Source organism: Telmatherina bonti (genome assembly GCF_933228915.1).
Source record: "Telmatherina bonti genome assembly, chromosome: 21".
NCBI classification, from domain to species: Eukaryota; Metazoa; Chordata; class Actinopteri; order Atheriniformes; family Telmatherinidae; genus Telmatherina; species Telmatherina bonti.
In genome coordinates, this window is record NC_136630.1 from 33,565,232 (window position 1) to 33,583,808 (window position 18,577).

Consider the following 18,577-nt stretch of genomic DNA (forward strand, 5'->3'; position numbering starts at 1 on the left):
CGCGTTCATATCCACGTTACACGCGTTCATATCCACGTTACACGCGTTCATATCCACGTTACATGCGTTCATATCCACGTTACACGTGTTCATATCCACGTTACACGTATTCATATCCACGTTACACGTGTTTGTATCCACGTTACACGCGTTCATATCCACATGTACACGTGTTCGTATCCACATGTACACGTGTTCATATCCACACGTTACACGCGTTCATATCCACGTTACACGCGTTCATATCCACATGTTACACGCGTTCATATCCACGTTACACGCGTTCATATCCACGTTACACGTGTTCATATCCACGTTACACGTATTCATATCCACGTTACACGTGTTTGTATCCACGTTACACGCGTTCATATCCACATGTACACGTGTTCGTATCCACATGTACACGTGTTCGTATCCACATGTTACACGTGTTCTTATCCACGTTACATGTGTTTTTATCCACGTTACACGCGTTCATATCCACGTTACACGCGTTAATATCCACGTTACACGCGTTCATATCCACGTTACACGCGTTCATATCCACGTTACACGCGTTCATATCCACGTTACACGCGTTCATATCCACATGCCACACGCGTTCATATCCACGTTACACGCGTTCATATCCACGTTACACGCGTTCATATCCACGTTACACGCGTTCATATCCACATGTCACACGCGTTCATATCCACGTTACACGCGTTCATGTCCACATGTTACACGCGTTCATGTCCACGTTACACGTGTTCATATCCACATGTTACACGTGTTCATATCCACGTTAACCGTGTTCGTATCCACATGTACACGTGTTCGTATCCACATGTACACGTGTTCGTATCCACATGTACACGTGTTCGTATCCACATGTACACGTGTTCGTATCCACATGTTACACGTGTTCGTATCCACGTTACATGTGTTCTTATCCACGTTACACGCGTTCATATCCACATGTTACATGTGTTCATGTCCACGTTACACGTGTTCATATTCACATGTTACACATGTTCATATCCACGTTACACGTGTTTATATCGAAATGTTACACGTGTTCATATCCACGTTACACGTGTTCATATCCACGTTACACGTATTCATATCCACGTTACACGTGTTTGTATCCACGTTACACGCGTTCATATCCACATGTACACGTGTTCGTATCCACATGTTACACGCGTTCATATCCACGTTACACGCGTTCATATCCACATGCCACACGCGTTCATATCCACGTTACACGCGTTCATATCCACATGCCACACGCGTTCATATCCACGTTACACATGTTCGTATCCACATGTTACACGTATTCATATCCACGTTACACGCGTTCATATCCACATGCCACACGCGTTCATATCCACGTTACACGCGTTCATATCCACATGCCACACGCGTTCATATCCACGTTACACGCGTTCATATCCACGTTACACGCGTTCATATCCACATGCCACACGCGTTCATATCCACGTTACACGCGTTCATGTCCACATGTTACACGCGTTCATGTCCACGTTACACGTGTTCGTATCCATATGTTACACGTATTCATATCCACGTTACACGTATTCATATCCACGTTACACGTGTTCATATCCACGTTAACCGTGTTCGTATCCACATGTACACGTGTTCGTATCCACATGTACACGTGTTCGTATCCACATGTACACGTGTTCGTATCCACATGTTACACGTGTTCTTATCCACGTTACATGTGTTAGTATCCACATGTACACGTGTTCGTATCCACATGTTACATGTGTTCATGTCCACGGTACACGTGTTCGTATCCACATGTTACACGTGTTCATATCCACGTTACACGTGTTTATATCGAAATGTTACACGTGTTCATATCCACGTTACACGTGTTCATATCCACGTTAACCGTGTTCGTATCCACATGTTACACGCGTTCATATCCACGTTACACGCGTTCATATCCACGTTACACGCGTTCATATCCACGTTACATGCGTTCATATCCACGTTACACGTGTTCATATCCACGTTACATGTATTCGTATCCACGTTACACGTGTTTGTATCCACGTTACACGCGTTCATATCCACATGTACACGTGTTCGTATCCACATGTACACGTGTTCATATCCACACGTTACACGCGTTCATATCCACGTTACACGCGTTCATATCCACGTTACACGCGTTCAAATCCACGTTACACGCGTTCATGTCCACATGTTACACGCGTTCATATTCACGTTACACGCATTCATATCCACGTTACACGCGTTCATATCCACGTTACACGCATTCATATCCACGTTACACGCGTTCATATCCACATGTACACGTGTTCGTATCCACATGTACACGTGTTCTTATCCATGTTACATGTGTTTGTATCCACGTTACACGCGTTCATATCCACATGTTACAGGCGTTCATATCCACATGTCACACGCGTTCATATCCACGTTACACGCGTTCATATCCACGTTACACGCGTTCATATCCACGTTACACGCGTTCATATCCACATGCCACACGCGTTCATATCCACGTTACACGTGTTCGTATCCACATGTTACACGTATTCATATCCACGTTACACGCGTTCATATCCACATGCCACACGCGTTCATATCCACGTTACACGCGTTCATGTCCACATGTTACACGCGTTCATATCCACGTTACACGTGTTCATATCCACGTTACACGTGTTTGTATCCACGTTACACGCGTTCATATCCACATGTACACGTGTTCGTATCCACATGTACACGTGTTCGTATCCACATGTTTCACGTGTTCTTATCCACGTTACATGTGTTTGTATCCACGTTACACGCGTTCATATCCACATGTTACAGGCGTTCATATCCACATGTCACACGCGTTCATATCCACATGTCACACGCGTTCATATCCACGTTACACGCGTTCATATCCACATGCCACACGCGTTCATATCCACATGCCACACGCGTTCATATCCACGTTACACGCGTTCATATCCACATGCCACACGCTTTCATATCCACGTTACACGCGTTCATATCCACATGCCACACGCGTTCATATCCACGTTACACGCGTTCATATCCACATGCCACACGCGTTCATATCCACGTTACACGCGTTCATGTCCACATGTTACACGCGTTCATGTCCACGTTACACGTGTTCGTATCCATATGTTACACGTATTCATATCCACGTTACACGTATTCATATCCACGTTACACGTGTTCATATCCACGTTAACCGTGTTCGTATCCACATGTACACGTGTTCGTATCCACATGTACACGTGTTCGTATCCACATGTACACGTGTTCGTATCCACATGTTACACGTGTTCTTATCCACGTTACATGTGTTCTTATCCACGTTACACGCGTTCATATCCACATGTTACATGTGTTCATGTCCACGTTACACGTGTTCATATTCACATGTTACACATGTTCATATCCACGTTACACGTGTTTATATCGAAATGTTACACGTGTTCATATCCACGTTACACGTGTTCATATCCACGTTAACCGTGTTCGTATCCACATGTTACACGCGTTCATATCCACGTTACACGCGTTCATATCCACGTTACACGCGTTCATATCCACGTTACATGCGTTCATATCCACGTTACACGTGTTCATATCCACGTTACACGTATTCATATCCACGTTACACGTGTTTGTATCCACGTTTCACGCGTTCATATCCACATGTACACGTGTTCGTATCCACATGTACACGTGTTCATATCCACATGTTACACACGTTCATATTCACGTTACACGCGTTCATATCCACGTTACACGCGTTCATATCCACGTTACACGCGTTCATATCCACGTTACACGTGTTCATATCCACGTTACACGTATTCATATCCACGTTACACGTGTTTGTATCCACGTTACACGCGTTCATATCCACATGTACACGTGTTCGTATCCACATGTACACGTGTTCATATCCACACGTTACACGCGTTCATATCCACGTTACACGCGTTCAAATCCACGTTACACGCGTTCATTTCCACATGTTACACGCGTTCATATTCACGTTACACGCATTCATATCCACGTTACACGCGTTCATATCCACGTTACACGCATTCATATCCACGTTACACGCGTTCATATCCACGTTACACGCATTCATATCCAGGTTACACGCGTTCATATCCACGTTACATGTGTTCATATCCACGTTAACCGTGTTCGTATCCACGTTAACCGTGTTAGTATCCACATGTACACGTGTTCGTATCCACATGTACACGTGTTCGTATCCACATGTACACGTGTTCGTATCCACATGTTACACGTGTTCTTATCCACGTTACATGTGTTCTTATCCACGTTACACGCGTTCATATCCACATGTTACATGTGTTCATGTCCACGTTACACGTGTTCATATTCACATGTTACACATGTTCATATCCACGTTACACACGTTCATATCCACATGTTACACGCATTCATATCCACGTTACACGCGTTCATATCCACGTTACACGCGTTCATATCCACGTTACACGTGTTCATATCCACGTTACACGTATTCATATCCACGTTACACGTGTTTGTATCCACGTTACACGCGTTCATATCCACATGTACACGTGTTCGTATCCACATGTTACACGCGTTCATGTCCACGTTACACGTGTTCGTATCCACATGTTACACGTATTCATATCCACGTTAACCGTGTTTGTATCCACGTTACACGTGTTCATATCCACGTTACACGCGTTCATATCCACGTTACACGCGTTCATATTCACGTTACACGCGTTCATATCCACATGCCACACGCGTTCATATCCACGTTACACGCGTTCATATCCACGTTACACGCGTTCATGTCCACATGTTACACGCGTTCATATTCACGTTACACATGTTCATATCCACGTTACACATGTTCATATCCACGTTACACGTGTTCATATCGAAATGTTACACGTGTTCATATCCACGTTACACGTGTTCGTATCCACATGTTACACGCGTTCGTATCCACGTTACACGCGTTCATATTCACGTTACACATGTTCATATCCACGTTACACATGTTCATGTCCACATGTTACACGCGTTCATATTCACGTTACACATGTTCATATCCACGTTACACATGTTCATATCCACGTTACACGTGTTCATATCGAAATGTTACACGTATTCATATCCACGTTACACGTGTTCGTATCCACATGTTACACGCGTTCATGTCCACATGTTACACGCGTTCATATTCACGTTACACATGTTCATATCCACGTTACACATGTTCATATCCACGTTACACGTGTTCATATCGAAATGTTACACGTGTTCATATCCACGTTACACGCATTCATATCCACGTTACACGCGTTCATATCCACATGTACACGTGTTCGTATCCACATGTACACGTGTTCGTATCCACATGTTACACGTGTTCTTTTCCACGTTACATGTGTTTGTATCCACGTTACACGCGTTCATATCCACATGTTACATGTGTTCATGTCCACGTTACACGTGTTCATATTCACGTTACACATGTTCATATCCACGTTACACACGTTCATATCCACATGTTACACGCATTCATATCCACGTTACACGCGTTCATATCCACGTTACACGCGTTCATATCCACGTTACACGCGTTCATATCCACATGTCACACGCGTTCATATCCACGTTACACGCGTTCATGTCCACATGTTACACGCGTTCATGTCCACGTTACACGTGTTCATATCCACATGTTACACGTGTTCATATCCACGTTAACCGTGTTCGTATCCACATGTACACGTGTTCGTATCCACATGTACACGTGTTCGTATCCACATGTACACGTGTTCGTATCCACATGTACACGTGTTCGTATCCACATGTTACACGTGTTCGTATCCACGTTACATGTGTTCTTATCCACGTTACACGCGTTCATATCCACATGTTACATGTGTTCATGTCCACGTTACACGTGTTCATATTCACATGTTACACATGTTCATATCCACGTTACACGTGTTTATATCGAAATGTTACACGTGTTCATATCCACGTTACACGTGTTCATATCCACGTTACACGTGTTCATATCCACGTTACACGTATTCATATCCACGTTACACGTGTTCGTATCCACGTTACACGTGTTCATATCCACGTTACACGTGTTTGTATCCACGTTACACGCGTTCATATCCACATGTACACGTGTTCGTATCCACATGTTACACGCGTTCATATCCACGTTACACGCGTTCATATCCACATGCCACACGCGTTCATATCCACGTTACACGCGTTCATATCCACATGCCACACGCGTTCATATCCACGTTACACGTGTTCGTATCCACATGTTACACGTATTCATATCCACGTTACACGCGTTCATATCCACATGCCACACGCGTTCATATCCACGTTACACGCGTTCATATCCACATGCCACACGCGTTCATATCCACGTTACACGCGTTCATATCCACATGCCACACGCGTTCATATCCACGTTACACGCGTTCATGTCCACATGTTACACGCGTTCATGTCCACGTTACACGTGTTCGTATCCATATGTTACACGTATTCATATCCACGTTACACGTATTCATATCCACGTTACACGTGTTCATATCCACGTTAACCGTGTTCGTATCCACATGTACACGTGTTCGTATCCACATGTACACGTGTTCGTATCCACATGTACACGTGTTCGTATCCACATGTTACACGTGTTCTTATCCACGTTACATGTGTTAGTATCCACATGTACACGTGTTCGTATCCACATGTTACATGTGTTCATGTCCACGGTACACGTGTTCGTATCCACATGTTACACATGTTCATATCCACGTTACACGTGTTTATATCGAAATGTTACACGTGTTCATATCCACGTTACACGTGTTCATATCCACGTTAACCGTGTTCGTATCCACATGTTACACGCGTTCATATCCACGTTACACGCGTTCATATCCACGTTACACGCGTTCATATCCACGTTACATGCGTTCATATCCACGTTACACGTGTTCATATCCACGTTACACGTATTCATATCCACGTTACACGTGTTTGTATCCACGTTACACGCGTTCATATCCACATGTACACGTGTTCGTATCCACATGTACACGTGTTCATATCCACACGTTACACGCGTTCATATCCACGTTACACGCGTTCAAATCCACGTTACACGCGTTCATGTCCACATGTTACACGCGTTCATATTCACGTTACACGCATTCATATCCACGTTACACGCGTTCATATCCACGTTACACGCATTCATATCCACGTTACACGCGTTCGTATCCACATGTACACGTGTTCGTATCCACATGTTACACGTGTTCTTATCCATGTTACATGTGTTTGTATCCACGTTACACGCGTTCATATCCACATGTTACAGGCGTTCATATCCACATGTCACACGCGTTCATATCCACGTTACACGCGTTCATATCCACGTTACACGCGTTCATATCCACGTTACACGCGTTCATATCCACATGCCACACGCGTTCATATCCACGTTACACGTGTTCGTATCCACATGTTACACGTATTCATATCCACGTTACACGCGTTCATATCCACATGCCACACGCGTTCATATCCACGTTACACGCGTTCATGTCCACATGTTACACGCGTTCATATCCACGTTACACGTGTTCATATCCACGTTACACGTGTTTGTATCCACGTTACACGCGTTCATATCCACATGTACACGTGTTCGTATCCACATGTACACGTGTTCGTATCCACATGTTTCACGTGTTCTTATCCACGTTACATGTGTTTGTATCCACGTTACACGCGTTCATATCCACGTTACAGGCGTTCATATCCACATGTCACACGCGTTCATATCCACGTTACACGCGTTCATATCCACATGCCACACGCGTTCATATCCACATGCCACACGCGTTCATATCCACGTTACACGCGTTCATATCCACATGCCACACGCGTTCATATCCACGTTACACGCGTTCATATCCACATGCCACACGCGTTCATATCCACGTTACACGCGTTCATATCCACATGCCACACGCGTTCATATCCACGTTACACGCGTTCATGTCCACATGTTACACGCGTTCATGTCCACGTTACACGTGTTCGTATTCATATCCACGTTACACGTATTCATATCCACGTTACACGTGTTCATATCCACGTTAACCGTGTTCGTATCCACATGTACACGTGTTCGTATCCACATGTACACGTGTTCGTATCCACATGTTACACGTGTTCTTATCCACGTTACACGCGTTCATATCCACGTTACACGCGTTCATATCCACATGTTACATGTGTTCATGTCCACGTTACACGTGTTCATATTCACATGTTACACATGTTCATATCCACGTTACACGTGTTTATATCGAAATGTTACACGTGTTCATATCCACGTTACACGTGTTCATATCCACGTTAACCGTGTTCGTATCCACATGTTACACGCGTTCATATCCACGTTACACGCGTTCATATCCACGTTACACGCGTTCATATCCACGTTACATGCGTTCATATCCACGTTACACGTGTTCATATCCACGTTACACGTATTCATATCCACGTTACACGTGTTTGTATCCACGTTACACGCGTTCATATCCACATGTACACGTGTTCGTATCCACATGTACACGTGTTCATATCCACATGTTACACGCGTTCATATCCACGTTACACGCGTTCATATCCACGTTACACGCGTTCATATCCACGTTACATGCGTTCATATCCACGTTACACGTGTTCATATCCACGTTACACGTATTCATATCCACGTTACACGTGTTTGTATCCACGTTACACGCGTTCATATCCACATGTACACGTGTTCGTATCCACATGTACACGTGTTCATATCCACACGTTACACGCGTTCATATCCACGTTACACGCGTTCAAATCCACGTTACACGCGTTCATGTCCACATGTTACACGCGTTCATATTCACGTTACACGCATTCATATCCACGTTACACGCGTTCATATCCACGTTACACGCATTCATATCCACGTTACACGCGTTCATATCCACGTTACACGCATTCATATCCAGGTTACACGCGTTCATATCCACGTTACACGTGTTCATATCCACGTTAACCGTGTTCGTATCCACGTTAACCGTGTTAGTATCCACATGTACACGTGTTCGTATCCACATGTACACGTGTTCGTATCCACATGTACACGTGTTCGTATCCACATGTTACACGTGTTCTTATCCACGTTACATGTGTTCTTATCCACGTTACACGCGTTCATATCCACATGTTACATGTGTTCATGTCCACGTTACACGTGTTCATATTCACATGTTACACATGTTCATATCCACGTTACACACGTTCATATCCACATGTTACACGCATTCATATCCACGTTACACGCGTTCATATCCACGTTACACGCGTTCATATCCACGTTACACGTGTTCATATCCACGTTACACGTATTCATATCCACGTTACACGTGTTTGTATCCACGTTACACGCGTTCATATCCACATGTACACGTGTTCGTATCCACATGTTACACGCGTTCATGTCCACGTTACACGTGTTCGTATCCACATTTTACACGTATTCATATCCACGTTAACCGTGTTTGTATCCACGTTACACGTGTTCATATCCACGTTACACGCGTTCATATCCACGTTACACGCGTTCATATCCACATGCCACACGCGTTCATATCCACGTTACACGCGTTCATATCCACGTTACACGCGTTCATGTCCACATGTTACACGCGTTCATATTCACGTTACACATGTTCATATCCACGTTACACATGTTCATATCCACGTTACACGTGTTCATATCGAAATGTTACACGTGTTCATATCCACGTTACACGTGTTCGTATCCACGTTACACGCGTTCGTATCCACGTTACACGCGTTCATATTCACGTTACACATGTTCATATCCACGTTACACATGTTCATGTCCACATGTTACACGCGTTCATATTCACGTTACACATGTTCATATCCACGTTACACATGTTCATATCCACGTTACACGTGTTCATATCGAAATGTTACACGTATTCATATCCACGTTACACGTGTTCGTATCCACATGTTACACGCGTTCATGTCCACATGTTACACGCGTTCATATTCACGTTACACATGTTCATATCCACGTTACACATGTTCATATCCACGTTACACGTGTTCATATCGAAATGTTACACGTGTTCATATCCACGTTACACGCATTCATATCCACGTTACACGCGTTCATATCCACATGTACACGTGTTCGTATCCACATGTACACGTGTTCGTATCCACATGTTACACGTGTTCTTATCCACGTTACATGTGTTTGTATCCACGTTACACGCGTTCATATCCACATGTTACATGTGTTCATGTCCACGTTACACGTGTTCATATTCACGTTACACATGTTCATATCCACGTTACACACGTTCATATCCACATGTTACACGCATTCATATCCACGTTACACGCGTTCATATCCACGTTACACGCGTTCATATCCACGTTACACGTGTTCATATCCACGTTACACGTATTCATATCCACGTTACACGTGTTTGTATCCACGTTACACGCGTTCATATCCACATGTACACGTGTTCGTATCCACATGTTACACGCGTTCATGTCCACGTTACACGTGTTCGTATCCACATGTTACACGTATTCATATCCACGTTAACCGTGTTTGTATCCACGTTACACGTGTTCATATCCACGTTACACGCGTTCATATCCACGTTACACGCGTTCATATCCACATGCCACACGCGTTCATATCCACGTTACACGCGTTCATATCCACGTTACACGCGTTCATGTCCACATGTTACACGCGTTCATATTCACGTTACACATGTTCATATCCACGTTACACATGTTCATATCCACGTTACACGTGTTCATATCGAAATGTTACACGTGTTCATATCCACGTTACACGTGTTCGTATCCACATGTTACACGCGTTCGTATCCACATGTTACACGCGTTCATATCCACGTTACACGCGTTCATATCCACGTTACACGCATTCATATCCACGTTACACGCGTTCATGTCCACATGTTACACGCGTTCATATTCACGTTACACGCATTCATATCCACGTTACACGCGTTCATATCCACGTTACACGCGTTCATATCCACGTTACACGTGTTCGTATCCACATGTTACACGTATTCATATCCACGTTACACGCGTTCATATCCACATGCCACACGCGTTCATATCCACGTTACACGCGTTCATGTCCACATGTTACACGCGTTCATATCCACGTTACACGTGTTCATATCCACGTTACACGTGTTTGTATCCACGTTACACGCGTTCATATCCACATGTACACGTGTTCGTATCCACATGTACACGTGTTCGTATCCACATGTTTCACGTGTTCTTATCCACGTTACATGTGTTTGTATCCACGTTACACGCGTTCATATCCACGTTACAGGCGTTCATATCCACATGTCACACGCGTTCATATCCACATGTCACACGCGTTCATATCCACGTTACACGCGTTCATATCCACATGCCACACGCGTTCATATCCACATGCCACACGCGTTCATATCCACGTTACACGCGTTCATATCCACATGCCACACGCGTTCATATCCACGTTACACGCGTTCATATCCACATGCCACACGCGTTCATATCCACGTTACACGCGTTCATATCCACATGCCACACGCGTTCATATCCACGTTACACGCGTTCATGTCCACATGTTACACGCGTTCATGTCCACGTTACACGTGTTCGTATTCATATCCACGTTACACGTATTCATATCCACGTTACACGTGTTCATATCCACGTTAACCGTGTTCGTATCCACATGTACACGTGTTCGTATCCACATGTACACGTGTTCGTATCCACATGTACACGTGTTCGTATCCACATGTTACACGTGTTCTTATCCACGTTACACGCGTTCATATCCACGTTACACGCGTTCATATCCACATGTTACATGTGTTCATGTCCACGTTACACGTGTTCATATTCACATGTTACACATGTTCATATCCACGTTACACGTGTTTATATCGAAATGTTACACGTGTTCATATCCACGTTACACGTGTTCATATCCACGTTAACCGTGTTCGTATCCACATGTTACACGCGTTCATATCCACGTTACACGCGTTCATATCCACGTTACACGCGTTCATATCCACGTTACATGCGTTCATATCCACGTTACACGTGTTCATATCCACGTTACACGTATTCATATCCACGTTACACGTGTTTGTATCCACGTTACACGCGTTCATATCCACATGTACACGTGTTCGTATCCACATGTACACGTGTTCATATCCACATGTTACACGCGTTCATATCCACGTTACACGCGTTCATATCCACGTTACACGCGTTCATATCCACGTTACATGCGTTCATATCCACGTTACACGTGTTCATATCCACGTTACACGTATTCATATCCACGTTACACGTGTTTGTATCCACGTTACACGCGTTCATATCCACATGTACACGTGTTCGTATCCACATGTACACGTGTTCATATCCACACGTTACACGCGTTCATATCCACGTTACACGCGTTCAAATCCACGTTACACGCGTTCATGTCCACATGTTACACGCGTTCATATTCACGTTACACGCATTCATATCCACGTTACACGCGTTCATATCCACGTTACACGCATTCATATCCACGTTACACGCGTTCATATCCACGTTACACGCATTCATATCCAGGTTACACGCGTTCATATCCACGTTACACGTGTTCATATCCACGTTAACCGTGTTCGTATCCACGTTAACCGTGTTAGTATCCACATGTACACGTGTTCGTATCCACATGTACACGTGTTCGTATCCACATGTACACGTGTTCGTATCCACATGTTACACGTGTTCTTATCCACGTTACATGTGTTCTTATCCACGTTACACGCGTTCATATCCACATGTTACATGTGTTCATGTCCACGTTACACGTGTTCATATTCACATGTTACACATGTTCATATCCACGTTACACACGTTCATATCCACATGTTACACGCATTCATATCCACGTTACACGCGTTCATATCCACGTTACACGCGTTCATATCCACGTTACACGTGTTCATATCCACGTTACACGTATTCATATCCACGTTACACGTGTTTGTATCCACGTTACACGCGTTCATATCCACATGTACACGTGTTCGTATCCACATGTTACACGCGTTCATGTCCACGTTACACGTGTTCGTATCCACATTTTACACGTATTCATATCCACGTTAACCGTGTTTGTATCCACGTTACACGTGTTCATATCCACGTTACACGCGTTCATATCCACGTTACACGCGTTCATATCCACATGCCACACGCGTTCATATCCACGTTACACGCGTTCATATCCACGTTACACGCGTTCATGTCCACATGTTACACGCGTTCATATTCACGTTACACATGTTCATATCCACGTTACACATGTTCATATCCACGTTACACGTGTTCATATCGAAATGTTACACGTGTTCATATCCACGTTACACGTGTTCGTATCCACGTTACACGCGTTCGTATCCACGTTACACGCGTTCATATTCACGTTACACATGTTCATATCCACGTTACACATGTTCATGTCCACATGTTACACGCGTTCATATTCACGTTACACATGTTCATATCCACGTTACACATGTTCATATCCACGTTACACGTGTTCATATCGAAATGTTACACGTATTCATATCCACGTTACACGTGTTCGTATCCACATGTTACACGCGTTCATGTCCACATGTTACACGCGTTCATATTCACGTTACACATGTTCATATCCACGTTACACATGTTCATATCCACGTTACACGTGTTCATATCGAAATGTTACACGTGTTCATATCCACGTTACACGCATTCATATCCACGTTACACGCGTTCATATCCACATGTACACGTGTTCGTATCCACATGTACACGTGTTCGTATCCACATGTTACACGTGTTCTTATCCACGTTACATGTGTTTGTATCCACGTTACACGCGTTCATATCCACATGTTACATGTGTTCATGTCCACGTTACACGTGTTCATATTCACGTTACACATGTTCATATCCACGTTACACACGTTCATATCCACATGTTACACGCATTCATATCCACGTTACACGCGTTCATATCCACGTTACACGCGTTCATATCCACGTTACACGTGTTCATATCCACGTTACACGTATTCATATCCACGTTACACGTGTTTGTATCCACGTTACACGCGTTCATATCCACATGTACACGTGTTCGTATCCACATGTTACACGCGTTCATGTCCACGTTACACGTGTTCGTATCCACATGTTACACGTATTCATATCCACGTTAACCGTGTTTGTATCCACGTTACACGTGTTCATATCCACGTTACACGCGTTCATATCCACGTTACACGCGTTCATATCCACATGCCACACGCGTTCATATCCACGTTACACGCGTTCATATCCACGTTACACGCGTTCATGTCCACATGTTACACGCGTTCATATTCACGTTACACATGTTCATATCCACGTTACACATGTTCATATCCACGTTACACGTGTTCATATCGAAATGTTACACGTGTTCATATCCACGTTACACGTGTTCGTATCCACATGTTACACGCGTTCGTATCCACATGTTACACGCGTTCATATCCACGTTACACGCGTTCATATCCACGTTACACGCATTCATATCCACGTTACACGCGTTCATGTCCACATGTTACACGCGTTCATATTCACGTTACACGCATTCATATCCACGTTACACGCGTTCATATCCACGTTACACGCATTCATATCCACGTTACACGCGTTCATATCCACATGTACACGTGTTCGTATCCACATGTACACGTGTTCGTATCCACATGTTACACGTGTTCTTATCCATGTTACATGTGTTTGTATCCACGTTACACGCGTTCATATCCACATGTTACAGGCGTTCATATCCACATGTCACACGCGTTCATATCCACGTTACACGCGTTCATATCCACGTTACACGCGTTCATATCCACGTTACACGCGTTCATATCCACATGCCACACGCGTTCATATCCACGTTACACGTGTTCGTATCCACATGTTACACGTATTCATATCCACGTTACACGCGTTCATATCCACATGCCACACGCGTTCATATCCACGTTACACGCGTTCATGTCCACATGTTACACGCGTTCATATCCACGTTACACGCGTTCATGTCCACATGTTACACGCGTTCATATCCACGTTACACGTGTTCATATCGAAATGTTACACGTGTTCATATCCACGTTACACGTGTTTGTATCCACGTTACACGCGTTCATATCCACATGTACACGTGTTCGTATCCACATGTACACGTGTTCATATCCACGTTACACGCGTTCATATCCACATGCCACACGCGTTCATATCCACATGCCACACGCGTTCATATCCACGTTACACGCGTTCATATCCACGTTACAGGCGTTCATATCCACATGTCACACGCGTTCATATCCACATGTCACACGCGTTCATATCCACATGCCACACGCGTTCATATCCATGTTACATGTGTTTGTATCCACGTTACACGCGTTCATATCCACGTTACACGTGTTCATATCCACATGCCACACGCGTTCATATCCACGTTACACGCGTTCATATCCACATGCCACACGCGTTCATATCCACGTTACACGCGTTCATATCCACGTTACACGCGTTCATATCCACGTTACACGCGTTCATATCCACGTTACACGCGTTCATGTCCACATGTTACACGCGTTCATGTCCACGTTACACGTGTTCGTATCCACATGTTACACGTATTCATATCCACGTTAACCGTGTTTGTATCCACGTTACACGTGTTCATATGCACGTTACACGCGTTCATATCCACGTTACACGCGTTCATATCCACATGTTACACGCGTTCATATCCACATGCCACACGCGTTCATATCCACGTTACACATGTTCGTATCCACGTTACACGTGTTCGTATCCACGTTACACGTGTTCGTATCCACGTGTACACGTGTTCGTATCCACGTGTACACGTGTTTGTATCCACGTGTTACACGTGTTTGTATCCACGTTACACGTGTTCATATCCACACGTTACACGCGTTCATATCCACGTTACACGCGTTCAAATCCACGTTACACGCGTTCATGTCCACATGTTACACGCGTTCATATTCACGTTACACATGTTCATATCCACGTTACACATGTTCATATCCACGTTACACGTGTTCATATCGAAATGTTACACGTGTTCATATCGAAATGTTACACGTGTTCATATCCACGTTACACGTGTTTGTATCCACATGTTACACGCGTTCCTATCCACATGTTACACGCGTTCATATCCACGTTACACGCGTTCATATCCACGTTACACGCGTTCATATCCACATGTTACACGCGTTCATATCCACATGTTACACGCGTTCATATCCACATGTTACACGCATTCATATCCACGTTACACGCGTTCATATCCACGTTACACGCGTTCATATCCACGTTACACGCGTTCATATCCACGTCACACGCGTTCATATCCACGTTACACGTGTTCATATCCACGTTACACGTGTTTGTATCCACATGTTACACGTGTTTGTATCCACATGTTACTTGTGTTCGTATCCACATGAGACATGTGGTCCTCCTGCAGCAGAGACGTTTCACGTGTCAACAGGAAGTGAATGAAAGCTGCTTCTTCTTCTACTTAGGACAAGATGGACGGCACTCTGCAGAAGGTTGGAGAGATGATCCACATGTTGCCTAAAAGTGAGTCTCCTCGCCAGGTCTGGGTCAGACTGGGAGCTGTGGGCCGGGTGGGACTGGGAGCTGTGGGCCGTTTGGGACTGGGAGCTGTGGGCCAGGTGGGACTAGAGTTGAAGGGAAATCTGTTTTTTTCTCTCCACAGCTAAAACTGTGGTGGATCTGGTCGGCGGTTATTCAGCCGAGAAGGAGACCGTTGCCACAGCAACCAAACCCAGACGAGGGCGTAAAAAGCTTTTTAAGTCCGGCGTTTGGTCGCCGCTGCTGGACTCCCCGAACTCTGTGAGTTTTGTCTCATGAAGGACGTTCATGGATTACTGTCAGACTTTTGATGTTTGTGTCGTCGTTCTTTAGGTGCTCGGTGGCGCAGAAGAAGAGAAGGAGAGCGATCACCTGATCATCAGGAGGCAGCTGCGATCTAAAACCTGCAGGAAGTGATATCAGCGTACCGTCGTCATCAGATATAGGCTGGACCCGATGTAGAATCTGTACATTTTTTATTTTCATTTCTTTCTTTCAGGGATCAATAAAAAGCTTCCAGTCATCAATCTCCACCTCCTGTGCTGCATTTATAACGGCAACACGTTTCTAGCGTGATACAGCTGTTGTCTGGAACCAGAACCCTGTATTTTTGTCATGTAGAACGTATCCGTTTACCACTTTTTAAACTTCAGGCTGAATCTATGGAGCAAAATCACATTGGTTTATAAAGCACATTTAAAAGCAACCTCAGTGTACAAAACAAGCAAACAGAAACGGACCAGAAATTACTCTGACTGGCTCTGTGTGGCATTTGGTCTCCAGGAACTGGTGAAAAGACCCCTTTATGCCACCATCATACAACTGGCAGAGAACCTGGTGTGCTGTTAAGTGATCAATCAACACTGTCGACAGGTTGCAGCTTGGTGAGGAGCTGAAAAGTTTAACATTATTCCCCTACCATTTGCTAACCTGAGAGCTAACAGCCTTAGCATTAGCTGCTAACCTGAGAGCTAACAGCCTTATCATTAGCTGCTAACCTGAGAGCTAACAGCCTTATCATTAGCTGCTAACCTGAGAGCTAACAGCCTTAGAATTAGCTGCTAACCTGAGAGCTAACAGCCTTAGCATTAGCTGCTAACCTGAGAGCTAACAGCCTTAGGATTAGCTGCTAACCTGAGAGCAAACAGTCTGTTATGATCAGTTTCGGCATTCGGCCGTGTAAACGTATGAAAAACCATGAAACCGTCTTTAGTTTGTTCAAAGTGTGAATCTGTTATGTCAGGATGAGACAGTTATTAGTCCATAAACAAAGGCAGTGTCACAGCAGGGTAAAGCAACACAAGACATGAATAAACGGAGAAAACACCTGATGATGATGAAGATCAGGTCAGGAAAACAAACTAAGAGCAGTTGCTGCTCACTGAACAGGAAGGTGTGATTCTACAAAATAAGGCTAGAAACTTAAAAATAACTTTATGGACATCAACTAAAGGACAGGAATAAAACCCATAAGCAAAACTTGAGCAGATGGTGCAAAGTTTCAGTATTTTGTCCTACATGTGACTCTGTACTGACCAGTTTAACTCATCATGTGACCGAAACAAAGGTTCAGTTTGTCAAA

General features: G+C 44.2%; 1 protein-coding gene across 1 annotated transcript in view; it reads left to right on the forward strand.

The window, feature by feature from the left end:
- The window catches only part of LOC306771498 (uncharacterized protein), a gene marked incomplete at both ends in the record, with an annotated part of 143,796 nt that extends 126,384 nt beyond the window's left edge, over positions 1–17,412 (forward strand). Inside the window, 3 exons of the mRNA XM_079260664.1 lie at positions 16,923–16,980; positions 17,120–17,256; positions 17,329–17,412. Coding sequence (XP_079116790.1) covers positions 16,923–16,980; positions 17,120–17,256; positions 17,329–17,412 — 279 coding nt within the window. The remainder of the gene's footprint in view (positions 1–16,922; positions 16,981–17,119; positions 17,257–17,328) is intronic.
- Between the last annotated feature and the right edge of the window lie 1,165 nt (positions 17,413–18,577).